At 39.0% G+C, this 15178-nt stretch overlaps 1 protein-coding gene across 4 annotated transcripts in view; it reads right to left on the bottom strand.

Annotated features, from left to right (window-relative positions):
• Positions 1 to 15178, bottom strand: part of LOC131062658 (uncharacterized) — a 314377-nt gene that overhangs the window by 214878 nt on the left and 84321 nt on the right. For all 4 annotated transcript variants that reach the window (XM_057996370.2, XM_057996371.2, XM_057996368.2 and 1 more), the window contains 2 exons: positions 14447 to 14580; positions 14272 to 14341 (listed from right to left, as the gene is read on the bottom strand). In XM_057996370.2, coding sequence (XP_057852353.2) covers positions 14272 to 14341; positions 14447 to 14580 — 204 coding nt within the window. The remainder of the gene's footprint in view (positions 1 to 14271; positions 14342 to 14446; positions 14581 to 15178) is intronic.

The raw sequence follows: 15178 nt of genomic DNA on the forward strand, positions 1-15178 counted from the left end.
TCTGTAAAATAGAACATCCACTCTTCAAAGTAGCTGGACTTAGGAAGTCCCATGACTCGGCTAAGTAAGGTGACCATGTCCCCATGTTCATTATGAAAGTCACTCCTGGGGGTCTTTTTCACAATCCTGGTGCTTGAAGGCCTTTTCTCTTTGAACCATTCTTCGTTAATCAATGCCCTGCATCGGGCCGGGTTCATATCATATGCCCCTTGTGCCTCGTCCATTGTTGTAGCTATGGGATTATTTGGAAAGGGGATATCAAATGCATCACCGATAGCCTCAGGGGAGAAGTCGGCAATAGTCATATCTTCCAGAAGCACTAATCTGGACTTTGGTTCGTAATGCCAAGCAACCTCCACTACTAATTCATAGTTCTGGATTGCTGGAGGAAAACCTGCTGCTTGGGCGATGCCACTTTCCACCATTTGCCTAGGCCTGCCATATGCATTGGGTGAGAAGACCGGATCCCTGAAATCCTGAATATCAATGTGGCCAAGGTCGGTGTCACCAATGTTATCCTAGACGCTCTGGACCTTTGACTCTCTTAATCCTCCCCTCTGATATTGATACTTCATTCTTTCAACTTTCCGCGGGATGTCTGATTTGGATGCTCGTGAGGTTTCGGCTGCAGCGGGTGTTTTTGATGATTCTGCCGCCGATTTAGGCATTTATCCTGTACAGCCAGACACGGATTACAAGGTGATACAAGAACGATAATGCGGGTTAGATAATAACAGAAGTGCTTCAACAGACCGGGATTAGTTTAAATATCATTTTGGCTAACAATTTGATTAACTTTAACAGCATCATATTCCTGAAGATTTATGACTATGCATTCTCACTTTCGAATTTTTTGGATTAATTTTCAACAAAGGCAAAACATGAGAAGTTTGAATTTGAAAAGAGATGCAGTTTCTGGCCAAACCTCGGGAATGAATCCTAAATTTTGGATGTTCGAATAACATTTTATAAAAAAGGAGACGCGGACTCCAAGCATTTTAAATTCCGCGCATTTGCCTATTTGATTTACACATTTTAAATGACCATACGCGTTAAAGCGTACTTACTTGATTGGAGCGAATGACGAGTGATTGCCCGACCTTGTTGCGCGAGGCGAACGGACGATCCTGCAAAATTTGAGTCCCAACGGTTATCCTTCCCATTTAAATTTTCGCGGTTTGGAGGATGAAAGAGGATTTATCAATTTCACATGGTTCTATGCCTAGCAATCTGAATTTTAAATGGTTGATGGGAGGATAATGTGGCGTCTTACCTCCTCGTTTTCGGATTTGAGAGCCCTTTCAAATTTTGAATTGCATTCTTTCTAACTTTGAATTTTGACAAAATTGGTGGCTTCGGATTTAACCTGGCTTTACTCGGTCTTCACGAAATTCGGAGCTTGGGCGCTATTTGCAACCATGGAGATCTCAACCTGCTCGTTCAGCTTCTAAAAACAAACCTTCGCACTTCCCCTTCGCGGCTTCGCGTTAAAAGGGCGCGGTTTGCGTTAAAGCTGGCTTCGGATTTAACCTTTGCGGACTTCGGACCTGGGGTTTTCCTTCGTGCTTCTTTGCTCTCTGCGTTTTTCCTCGGAGCTTAAGAAATGATCGCATTAGTTTTTAACATTGCCTTTGTTTTTTAAACTTTCACCTTCGCTAGAGTTCGGACCTGGGTCCGAAAATGATCGCGTCGTATTTTCAGACTTCCACTTTCGCGTTGGTTCGGACCTAGGGTCCGAAAGGGATCACGTTATATTTTGAACTCGACTTTCGCTGAAGTTCGGAGCTTTGGCCCGAAAATGATGACCGCGTTATGTTTTGAACTCGACTTTCGCTGAAGTTCGGAGCTTTGGCCCGAAAATGATGACCGCGTTATGTTTTGAACTCGACTTTCGCCGAAGTTCGGAGCTTTGGCCCGAAAACGATGACCGCGTTATGCTATGTTTCACCTTCGTGTTGGTTCGGACCTAAAGTCCGAAAGGGATCGCGTTGGGTTTTCAAACTTCCACCTTCGCGTTGGTTCGGACCTAAAGTCCGAAAATGATCGCGTTATGCTATGTTTCACCTTAACTTGACTTTCGCCAAGTTCGGGGCTTAGGGTCCGAAAATGATATTGCGTGATGTTTTAACTTCAACTTGACTTTCGCCAAGTTCGGACCTGGGGTCCGAAAAGGATTGCGTGATGTTTTAACTTCAACTTGACTTTTGCCAAGTTCGGACCTGGGGTCCGAAAAGGATTGCAATGTTTTAACTTCAACTTGACTTTCGCCAAGTTCGGACCTGGGGTCCGAAAAGGATTGCAATGTTTTAAACTTAACTTGACTTTCGCCAAGTTCGGACCTGGGGTCCGAAAAAGGATATGCATTACGTTAAAAATTTCGCTTTTTTAAAACTTCGCTCTGGGGTTCGAAAGATGCCTCGCGATATATCCTTTATCTTCGTTTTTTTTTTGTTTTAAAAGTTCAAAGCTTAATGTGTTAACAAGACACCGCAGCCTTGGACCTAAGCGTCTTTTCGGGCTTTCGGACCCTATGCATCCTTTTCAGAACATTCCGCCTTCATCAAAAATTTCGGACCTGGGGTCCGAAAATCATTCTCCTACATTGGTGATCTCGGGGGAGGGGGAATCTGTTCCTTAGAGAAAATTTGGAAACTTACACAGAATGTCGGACCTCCCAGCAACTTCGCCCGACTCCACAAATTTGGACTTGGGAGGCATCAAAATACCCAGGCGCTGGGCCGAGCAATTTGATCCTTTAGGAGGCAAAAATCATCTTTTGCCCGTTCTTCACAAGGGTCGAGTAGCAAACTCTATGCAATTGGCCTTATAGCTCTGGGTTGGCGGGGTCTGTTGGTTCTTACCATCTTACGCCTATCCAAGGCAATCTTTCAAAATTTTGGAACAAAGCTTTCGGCATTTACGCCCGAAAGCCAGATCAGTCAGGAGGACTCATTGGTTCATTATTCCAACGTCGATCAGCTTATGGACTGGTCACGAACTCGCTCGAGGAGACACGAGAAACTCTGCTTGGATCCTCGGGATAACGATCAAAAAACTCAAAACAGGAAAGAGGGACCCTGTCGGCGACAGGGAGCGTGTGCAACGCACAACACTGTACACCTAGCTAGATGGGCATTGGAAAAATCGAGGCGCAAATGCCTAGTATCTGGTGACTGTAATGACTTGTTTGATGGTACCAAAGTCTGCTAAGGAGAATTGGTAAGGTTTGGTGGTGAGTTCTTGGAGTTATCTAGGTGATTCAAGGGTTTTAGTGGAGTCACACACTCTACCAACACTTAGTTTGGTTGGAAGTTGACTGATACATTTTATTGGCCTTTCTTGGTTGTTCTAGCAATTTTGGGTGGTGTTGTGTGAAGCTGGAAACATTTGATGCATCCTTCTACCGAGACTGGGTGTCATACAAGCAATAGGGAATGGTCTTGAAGTCCTCCATGGCTGCCTCATCCAACAAGTTGTGAACAACAGACCTGTAGCATGTTCTATTTGATGTTTCTAACCTATAATGATCTTTCCTACCAGTATGTACACAACATTTCCCACTATGGATGTTTGCAAACCTGTGTATTCAATGCATTTTAGTATTGTGTTGATTTCCTCTCATGTTTAGTTGCAACAACAGATCATAGAAATGGGACTCGGACTCGGCTTGGACTCGGCCTCGGGACTCGGAATCAGACTCGACTGGACTCGGGAAAGTGAAAAACTCAAGAAATTTAGAGATTTTTAAAAATTTAAAACTTGTTTCATGCACCCTTTATTGAATATACCTTAAAGACACAATAACATCATCAAACTCAGCTCATTTGATTACATTCACAAGTATACATCAATCACATAAGCATAAATGCAAATTGTAGCTGAAGGAAATAACAAACATAGATATATAAATATTGTCAAATGTATACGATATTACAAAACTCATGGAATAAAAAATCCATGTCATCATATGATCATCATCAAATGTTCCATACAAATACCAAAGATAAATACAACTACAAGCCTATGGCTCAGAGGAGCCTGCACCCTCTGGCCCCGGCCCCAGCCCCCTGCGAAGGCGTCTAAGGTAGGTCCTAAATGATTCAACAACCATAGCTGCTCCCCGTGACACCATGCCATGCTCACCAACATTAGGAACATCTGTTTCACTATCTGCCTCTGAATCTCCTGTCTCTACTCATGCTCTCTGCTCCTCTGCCATGGCTACAGTCTCAGCCTCTATATCTACTTGGTCGATCCAATCAGTGTCAGACTTGGAGATTAAATTTTCCCTACTTCTATCAACGCAGTTTCCCCCCATATTTTTTGACGAGTGTTATTTTTCTATTGGCTGACATGTTGTAACCCTAATTTTTCTCATTCTTAGGCGGAGGCTGTAGTGAACAATGACGAGATCATTCATTTAAAAAAAACTTTTTAAAATGTTTTTTTTTTTGTCATTTTATTGAACTTAGCTGACGGCCGAGTTTCAAGCACTGGACTCGCCGAGTTTGGCAATTTTAGGCCAAACTCGCCAACTCGGTGAGTCTGGCGAGTTCGCCCCCTAGACTCGGACAAGTCCGAGTCCAAGCTCGCTAGACTCGAGGGGCATAAATCGTACTCGGACTCGCCGAGTTTGGCGAGTCCTGGGCGATTTTCCGATCTATGCAACAGATGAATGTATGCAGATTTTGATAACAGTTTTATAATAGCAGTGTGCTCCCTTAGATGCGAGTTTATGTTGCCATTTCTTATTGCAAAAAAAATGTAAATTAGGGGATTTTATTACACTGTGAGTCGTTCAAGGTGCAAAAAAACGAATGTGGGTTTGTCTAGAATGTTAATGTTTTTGTTATGTTTGTCCAAATGGGTGCCTTGGTTATCAATCTATAACCTAGATGGTCCTTCTGTCTCCCCTATCCTTAATGCTTTTATAACTTTTCAGTAACAAGGAAAGAGGTTTCATGAATCATGAGGGGTGTTTAAATGTTTATAGTAGCTGGCTTTGATCAAAAGTGGTTGCTTCTTGAGGAAGCTAGAGTACATTATCAGAAGTTTCTAAGCAGACTAAGTCAAATATCAGACTTGATATATCATAGAAACTTCTTTCAATCTATAATAGAATTAAACTAGAAATTCAGGTCAATATATAGTGTTTTAATATTACTTTATTTATGTATTAGCTTGGATGGATATTAAAAATGCATAACAGACTTAATCTCAACAAATTCCACCTTTGGGATGTTCTTGTTGTTGAACCATATTAACAAAAGACTTTTAAAAAAATTTAGGGGTGCTCATTACAAATTTACTAATGAATACTTGGTTCACACAATATTGGAAGGTGGTTGGTGCATTTGTCAAGACAAAAGGCATAACCAAACACTCATAATGCCTAGAATGACATCTAAAAGTTGTTTGTAATGTCCCCTTCTAAGGAGTAGTTGGAGATGACCCATTTAGCATATATAATTTCCATAAGATAACTCCAAACTAAATGAAATAATTAATTAATTAATAAATGTTGTCCAATAAAGAAAATTTTATGGATGACTTTGCTTTAATTTATTCTATAAAGTGCTTAAGTGATTCTAAAGGAAAATATTAAAAGTCAATTTATAAAGGTGCTTTAATGAAATATTTCAAGCAAGAATTTGAAAAGCCCTTTGGGAATATTGTAAGAAATATATAAAAGGAGGAAATAGGAGCTCAGCTCATGCTTTCTTATTTTTCTTTTGTGGAGTTTGGAGTAGGAAACCTGTTGATGTGTCTTTAGTACACGACCAAACACAAAATAAAATACCTAAAGGTATCTTATCCTCTCTTGAATAAAACTTCTCCGAATGCTAAAGATTTCGCAGAAGGATCAATCGGAGCAGCTCCAAGGTTCTGATATGTAGGTTCTCTACGTGTGGATAAGATCTTGCGGTATGATGTGATTTGCTGGAATCACAAGGGGACTTACATTTGATGACCTGAGCGTCTGATTTACTTTGGATATCACTGCAATGTGGGTCTTTACTGATCCTTGATTTTTAAAAAAGGGAAAAAAGGATAAGGGTTGGAGAGGAATCTAATTCTAACACTAAGAATGTAGGAGCAATGGATGACCTTTGATGAAACTCTAACTAAGTCTTGCTTTGACATGCTGTAATATCCCAGTTATTTTTGTTTTGTTTTTAAGCCATTAATAATCATCCACAAACAGATAACCCGTTAAGGTTAGAAAGCATAAACTGAAAACTTGCTGGAAAATGCAACCCTTCCACTTTCTGATCACCAAGTGCCCAATGTGGGAAGGTGAGAGCATACGATGAATAGGGGATCGTTAGATATCAATTTTGCTGAGAAATGAAGTGGATTACAATATTGGGCAGCAAGCCAGCCCCTTCCGCTTATCCAGCGGGAATGCAAGAAACTTGGCGATGAACCAGCCAAGAGAAACATACAAAGGCACAAATCACTCAACGACGATATTTCAGCGAGAGGACTGAAATTACAATATAATCTCAACTCAACCGCTTATGCAACGGGAGGACCATTACAATCAGACATCACTCAACCACTTATGTAGTGGGAGGACTGAATTACAGTTTACTTGAAAATAGGTGGCAAGCCAACCTCTTCCACTTTTCAGCGAGGTGAGAGTTACAAGCCAAAATTGGTTAGTAGTACTACTACTTAACCTTACAATAATCAAGATAATGTGAGAAGAGAGTAATGCTGAACATCCAAATAAGAAACATGAAATTTCTGCTAACATCAAAATCTGCAGGCTGGAATTACAAAACCAGTAGCCTATGGATTCACTAAAACGCTCATAACTCTCTCATTACTCACCCGATTCACCCAAAATTTGTTCTAAACCATTGCTATACCAGCTACAATGAAAAAAAACCCCAAGAAAGCCATCGAAACCCCCATATTTATTTTGCACGTTTCCCAATGCATTCACTAAACCCAATGCCTAACCTGGGAAATTCGATTTACAATATAAAAATCCACACTCAAAATAAGATGCTAAAAACTTACAAGATGCATCGCCAGTGGTAGGAAGGATGGATGAGCCGGTACCCAGAATGATGGAATCGCCTAGCTAAGAGGTATGAGCAAAACACACTTTCAGCAGTCCCACGACCAGCAACCAGAAACCACTCCAATCTCAAACAAAACACTCCACAATCTGCAACTCACTCACCAACAGCACTGGGAATACATGGACACAGCTAGGTACTATCTTGCAAGTACGAAACTGAGACTTATCTAGGAAGCCACACTTCGAAGCTCAGATTTTCAATCGCCAATTCGGCAGCATAATGATGCAAATTCATTTCATACCAAATGAGAGGCCAAGCACCTGTATTTATAGATTTTTCCCTTTGAAATTCAAATGCAAATGGCGCCCAAAACCATTGAAATTCAATTTCATTTCATGTCATAGCCTCCCCTAGACATGGCGTTAATTTTCCCAAATTCCCTAGGCAAAGTTCGAACTTTTTCCTAGGTGACAACTTTGCGATATAAAATAATAAAAACATGAAATATTTCATCTTTCTCAACGCCACCTTTTTGAATGCCATTGACTTAGGAAAATAACAATATTGTTGGCAGATAGATATTTTTCCTATTTTGCCCCATCACACAATTAATCAGTAATAAAAATAATTAAATATCAAACCTTAGGATAAGGAATTAATATTTAATTAAATAAGTTATAACTCCAATACTGATTAATACCAAAATCAAGGATGAAGTTGTGTGATGAAGACCACTGAACTGTGCTGAGTCAGGACCCTGTCCGAGACTACTAAAAATAGAAATGCTCAACACAGCCACTTACTAGAAATAGTAAGTCAAGAAATACTGCTCCGAAAAACATAATCTTTGCACCCAGAGAAAGAGCTTGGAAAGCTCAGTAGAATTGCATCAACCAAACAGCCAAACCCTAACTTACTAAAAATAGTAAGTTCTGACTTCACCAAAGAATCAAATGCATGTTATGCCACCCTGGAGTTCATAGAAAACCCAGAAGGAAACCATAAGAAGAACTAAAGAATTCCCTCCTGACAAACCCTAAAAAGCTCGTGCAGAACTCCACAAAGGTTGGAAACCCTAATTCTCTCTTCCAAATAGCCTACAAGTCTCCGGAATAGGCCAATGGACCAATGAACTAATCATTGCGAAGAAGGGGACATTACAGATGCTATGATCATCTCCACAAGGTTAGTGCGATCTTCTAAGGATAACTTTATGATGTTCAGATCACCGCTACAAGCATAGACATCGTCAGGTTGATGCATATCAATGAAGAAGCGATAATTAAAGTTAAGCTTAAGTTGAATGATTCCAGTTGACTACGTAAGGCAAGTTTGCAATCAACAAACCGCTAGTAGTATGGATATACAAATTTCACCATTGATCATAAAAATTTCTTCCATTCATCTAATAACATGAAATTAAATTTGAGAAGTATAGAGACCATGCAAATTGTAGAATCAACACATAGAATTCACCATTCCTTCAATGAAGTTTACATGACTTTTGCAACAATGTCTTGACAACAATCTTTGCCTTCTCTTTCTACTCTACTCTAAAATGCTATCTACTATTGAGCTACTAATTATTGACTATCTCTCTCTTGCTAGCTCCTAACTATTAACCTTTACAAATGAAGAGCCAGGGCTTTATATAGAGAGCCCTTTACGAATTGACGGCTCTGATTGATTTAGAATCAATGGCTAGGATTACAGGATGGAAACCCTAATTAGGGTTTGTTACAACAAACTTCTTTAGCCAATGAGAAAATTACATTCAATGTAGGAGAACCAATAAGAAACAGGGGTAGGTACATCAGAGTTTGTGCCATCATTGGCGAGTCAGGTACATCGAATCTAGACATGCTGAGGTGGACCAATCTGGTTAGAGAAACAGTGACTGGGACGCCACCTTGTTTGGTATTTGCTTGTAGCTCTTGATGTTTGATGAGAAGCTTAACTTTGATTAACTCTTTTGAAACTATCTGCTTCTTCAATGTACCTTTGTATTGAATTTAGTTGATCCTCCTTCTCTGTCTTTTGATGTGATGAATGATGTACCTCTTTAACTTCCATGTGTTTGATGAGGCCTTCACATAGTCAAGTCATTTCTTTCTCTGATAGCATACTTTGCCTTGAAGTATTTGTAAGATCCTTCTTCTCTGTCATCATGTGGTTCCTTTATGTGGCGAAATGAAGGTTTTCGAGATATCTTGCAACTCTTCGAACACCTGTAGTCTTCCAACGCTTCAAAACACCTTGAGTCCTCCTTTATGCATTTGGAATGTCCTTGATGATGATGGGCTTGGAATAGGTTGTCCTTGTCCTGGCCTAACCTTCTTCCATCTACAAAACAAACCAAAAGATGATTAAGTACACATAATATATTCATTCTAACATAGCATTTCTTACCTTAAATCATCAACAAGAAGACATTAGAATGAAGTTCGCTCAAGATCCTCCCCAGGGACAAGCCCTATAAGAATTTCGCTCTGGACCCTTTGGAAGGGTCAAGAGCGAAATTTGATATTTTGCTCAATTTAGACCTCATTTCATCATTTCATAATCTTAGGCCTAGCCTTTCGCCTCCAAAATTGTCTAGGAATAGGTTTTGCTCAAAGACCTAGGCAAAATATTAGACCTCCTAGGAATTTCGCTCTGGACCCTTTGGAAGGGTCAGGAGCGAAATTTGCATTCTTGGCTCAAATCACACTCCTATAGCCTTGCACTTCACTTGACCTTTGAATTGCTTTCTCTTGAAGACATCATTGATTTGACCCCCAAAAAGACCAAAAAGGAAGATTTTGCTTTGGACCTTGGCCAAGGATAGGACCTATAAGGAATTTCGCTCTAGACCCTTTGGAAGGGTCAGGAGCGAAATTCATGTCTTGAGCTCATTTCTTCATTTTTTCAACTCCAATCCACCTCAAAAGGCAAGGACACATCACTTCACTTCCATCCACGCCATAAGAACCAAGGTCTTGACCTCATCTAAGGGGGAAATAGGTGTTTTCAAGAATTTCACTCTGGACCCTTTGGAAGGGTCAGGAGCGAAATCCAAGATTTAGGTTGATTTCACACTCCATTGCCTCAATTTGCCTTCAAGCTTGATCAAACTCACCTCTCCTTACCACCATCAAATCTATTTGCCATCAACTTAGCTCAAAACAAGGTCTTTTCAACGTCTAAGGCAAAATAGGGGGTCGAATTGAGGATTTCGCTCTGGAGCCTTTGGAAGGGTCAGGAGCGAAATTCTCATTCTAGGTTGATTTTCACCATTTCATCACCTCAAACCTCCTCTCAAAGGCAAATATGCATCAAAGCCTTCCCAACACGCCTTAGAAGTCAACAAACTTGGTCATATCAAAGAGCAAAATGGAGGAAAAGTGGATTTCGCTCTGGACCCTTTGGAAGGGTCAGGAGTGAAATTCTTCCTTGAGCTCATTTCTCACCTTTTTTCTCCCTTCCTTGGCTTGGATATAAATTATTAGGCCTCCATCCATCATGATCAAGTGAGTTTGCTCCTCAAGTTGGCATCTAGTTCAAGATTTTGTGAAGAAAATAGGGTCTTATATGAATTTCGCTCAGGACCCTTTGGAAGGGTCAGGAGCGAAATTCACCCTTTGGCTCAAATCCTGACTTCATTTTCACATTTCTTCATTAGAACAAGTGAATTACCTTCAATAATACCTGGGACATGGATTATCTCGTGACTTTGGGCAATGTAGAGTGTCTTATAGAGGAATTCGCTCTGGACCCTTTGGAAGGGTCAGGAGCGAAATTGCTCTTCTAGGCTTAAATTGACTTCTCTTTCACTTGGCTTTGCCTTAGAATCAACCCTTGATCCCTTTCCTTGCCATGTATGTCCATTGGTTGATGTCCTTAGTGAAGAAATAGGTATTTTAGGGAATTTCGCTCAGGACCCTTTGGAAGGGTCAGGAGCTTGAAAAAATTTCGCTCTGGACCCTTTGAGAGGGTCAGGAACAAAATTTGCAATTATGCTCAAATTCCTTACTTTTCATCACTTCACTTTGTTTCACACCTCAATACTCTCTTAACTACGCCATAAGGACAAGGTTTATGAGGCAAATTAAGACCATGAAGGGAGATATTAGGAAATTCGCTCTGGACCCTTTGGAAGGGTCAGGAGCCAAATTTGTCTTTAGTCTCTCTGTCAGGATCCATATATGGAATATAAGTATAAGTGACATTTCCTTATATCTTTCTTATTTCTTATACTTTAAGTTATATTCCATATATATTGTTAGGATGTTTGAGAGTGGTTTTGGACCTCCAGGAGTTATAATGCAAAATCTAGTTTTTGGAGGATTCTTCAATTTTCCAAACTTAGTCAAATTTCAGGATCAGGATGACATTCCAGACAGCCAAATTTCAGGACATTTGAGGATCAGGATGACATTCCAGACTTCTCAAGGCAAATTCGCTTTGTCCTTGATGTAAGGGATGGGACCTAGGAGGACACTATGCAATCAACCAAGGTTTGATTTAGCAACTTGAAGTGCAACCAGATAGTACACAAAAAAACCCTAGCAATGATCTAAATAACCCCTAATCACTCAATTAACCTGACCTCTTGAGGAGATCCACCTGACTCAAGCAGAGCCTGCTATCCTAATGAGCCCCTTGGCGACCCTTCAATGCAAAGGCTAAAAGTCCATAACCTAAAAGACCAAGAAAACAAACCCTAGAAAGCAAAAAGTAGGGGTCCCCATTTGCAATGGGGCGATGTGTGAATACATCACAACAAAACCCTAGGACGAAAAACCTTAAGGGAAATCAGTTTTGGTGGTAAGATATCCTCCCTAATTCATTGCAAGTGGAAGCATACAGGTTTCATGCTTGGATTGAAAGATTTAAGATCTAAAATTCATGAAGTCTTGCTAGCAAAACAAATTGTCGAAGCAATGTGGAGGATTAAAAATTGCCTAGAAGTAGTTTATGGAGGTGCCATAACTGGAAAATGATATCAAGGGCTGAGCATTGAATTTTAATGTGGCTTTGGGTGATTAGCATTATCTTTTCTATTGGGTATTCTAATATATTATCTTGTTGGGTGCTTAAATTGGCATTGAATTTGGTGTTGATGGGCATGAGTCCTTCCTACCCATTGCTGGGCAATATTTTTTATGGTATATTGAGGCATTTGAGGAGACCTTCCTGGCTGCCATACTCATTTTAAGACACCATTGGTTGATGGTGATTGGGCCGACTATCCCTGAAGACTAGACATGAGGGTACATTAAGAAAGAAACCCTTTTGATGGGCATGGATGCGCTGTCTGTTGGTATGAGAGTCTATCATCCTTGTTGGAAAGTTAAGTCTCACATTCCAGGGTGACTCAACTTCATATAGCTGGGCATTAACATTTCTAAGTGCCAGTGTGAACTCCTGCAGCAAAACATGAGAACAATACGGTGCTATTGCAGTTAAAAAAGGGGCCAAATGTTTTGGTAGAATTTGTTGGCATCCCAATGATGAATCATTGGACTGTAAACTGGATTTCTGTTCTATGCTAAAAGCATTTATTCCTGATACAAGGTCAGGAAATTCATTTCATTTACCTCTGTACATCTGCACATTATTACAGCAGATTATAATCAATCAATTGCTTAGTTGAAATTGTCATTCTTGTTGTTTATGAATATTTCATTTATGAATTCTTTATGAGAGCATTGGATTTCAAAACTCTTCAAATCAATCACCACAAGCTCTGAAATAAAAAATCACTACTTTCTTACTGCATACAAATTGTTTGAAAATATGCCTATTCACTAAATATTGGAAAAAGTTCAAAGATTTGCCATAATTTGGACTAGGGACTTTTCATTGTTTTGAGCACATCCTCCTTTCTTAACTTAATTTGATTATACCATGAATGAAAATAAATTTTGGAAAAGTTAACCATTCCATGAAGCTTGTCTATCAATCCATCGATTCCAGGAATGGGATACCTATTTTTGATTGTCTTCTTATTGAGAAGCCTGTAGTCAGTACACATTGTCATTATGCTATCCTTTTTCTTAACCAAAACCAATGTTCAAATCCTCTACCAGGTAGCAATCCTAGAGGTATATAACTGAAAACCACATTATGCTTATGCAAAATAGAATGATCATCAACATGATAAGGTTTCTCATCCATAAAGGATTTTGTGGTTGTCAACATACATTATGCTGCCCAAGCTACTTGTCTTTTGAAAAAGAACCTTTCCATCCTTTTAGCCAAGACAACTCTCGGGATTCCTTTGCAATACTTCAAAACACCATTTCCTTACCCCCCCAATTTGACTTTCAGCTCCATAGTCTGATAGTTATGTGTGGATTTCCTAAGGGAATGCAACCACTACACTCCTAATACCATGTTTGTCTCTCTAGGCCAACCAAATAGAAGACATTGCACACCTAGTGACTACCCATAGCAATGTCAAGCTACTGTATCCTCTTGTTGCAAGGAAGCCATTTCTACTATGGCATTGAATCCTTTGAAGTGCTCCGTTTCCAAACCTCTCCTAAATTTTAAAAAAAAAGAATATTTATGATGAACAAAAAAGAATGACAACTATATTACTCAATGAAAATGAGCTAGATTAAATTTTTAACAATGTGTTTTTATAGACAAAAATTCTCAAAGATAAATCACCTTTTCATGCACAAAAACAACATAATGGTATGTTTTCTCTATATAGAAGATACCATAGCTAAAGTTTGCACCAAAAATGTGTCAGTAGATTAGTTGCAAGTGTTAGATTTTAATATTTTATAAACACAAATAACAATATCTCAATGACAATGCACCTTCGTAAGATGTTTCATCATGTATTTAGAAGGAAGATTCATGAGAAATAAAAATCAAGTTAAGAAATGGGAATCTAAGTTAAAATAAGATTTTAGTATTTTCACCTCGCAATAAAAAATTCTAGTAGGATGAATATTATTCTTCCATTGAAATCTCTTCGAGCAACCCATTTTCACTGCACATTGTTGTCTTCAATAGGATATTTGACTTAACAATTAACATTAGTTGCTTGAAATTCAGAAGAACAGAAACATTCAATTAACCCTTTGAACAAAAGGAACATCTCTTATATTTATTTTGGTTTCACATTGGTTGCTTCGAGTTCAAAGGCATACAATCAGACTGTAATCTAAAACAAATTCAATTTATTTTAATAAGCCGCCTTCAAAGCTACCAGATGACAAAATAATTCATCTTTACTCACTGATTTTGTCATATGGACAAACTGGGAGGCAACGGCCACAACCATAGCAACGTTCACTAATTACTCCTGCCTGAAAATTGAGAACAAATAATAAAGTCACCAATGAACCATTGCCAAGATGAAAGAAAAAGTACATGTTAGATGTAATTCAAATCCCATGGTCCTTGGGAAAAACCTGAAACTTGGCAGAGCTAGAATTAAGAGGCACATCATTGTAATGAATTGAGCTTTCAAATTTAATTGCATCAGCAGGGCAAACTCTTTCACATGGTCTTGAACAATCAATTGGACAATCTTCTGGATCAAATTCTGCGATGGAAAAAGTTTTAATGGTTGAGATGCATAGAATATTATGTCTCATACAAGAAAGAAAGAGAGCAAAAATAGCATAAATGAAAACTACAGAATAAAAGAGCAACTATTTTTTATCTACAATTTTGTACTTTTCCAGGATCATAAATAAAGTAGATATCATAAAAGGATGACAATAATGGTTAATGAAGGAATAGTTAGTGACGTGAAGGAATTGTCACATGTTTTTCCTGCAAAATCAGAAGTAGACTAAAACATGTGCACCAACAAAAACAATAGGGTTGCAGCACTCATAAAATTCTTAAGGAACGTGTTGGCAGGAAATATTTGCAGAAAAAACGTATGGAAAGTGTTTAGCACAAGTTTCATAGATGTTATTCCAGATTCCAGGAGTAGCACTTGAATTAGCAGAGGTGATGCTAGGAAGCAGGGAAGTGCCAGAAGAAGATGATAATAACATATCACCATATGTCATCTATAACATTATGTTTACAAGTATTTAAGGATTGCAAGAAAATTAGGAATTAAAGTTAAATATCAGATTATAGAGCTTGATTTAGCTCTAACTATGAAGAGGTGTACTCCTACATAAAGT

This window comes from Cryptomeria japonica, chromosome 8 (genome assembly GCF_030272615.1).
Source record: "Cryptomeria japonica chromosome 8, Sugi_1.0, whole genome shotgun sequence".
NCBI classification, from domain to species: domain Eukaryota; kingdom Viridiplantae; phylum Streptophyta; class Pinopsida; order Cupressales; family Cupressaceae; genus Cryptomeria; species Cryptomeria japonica.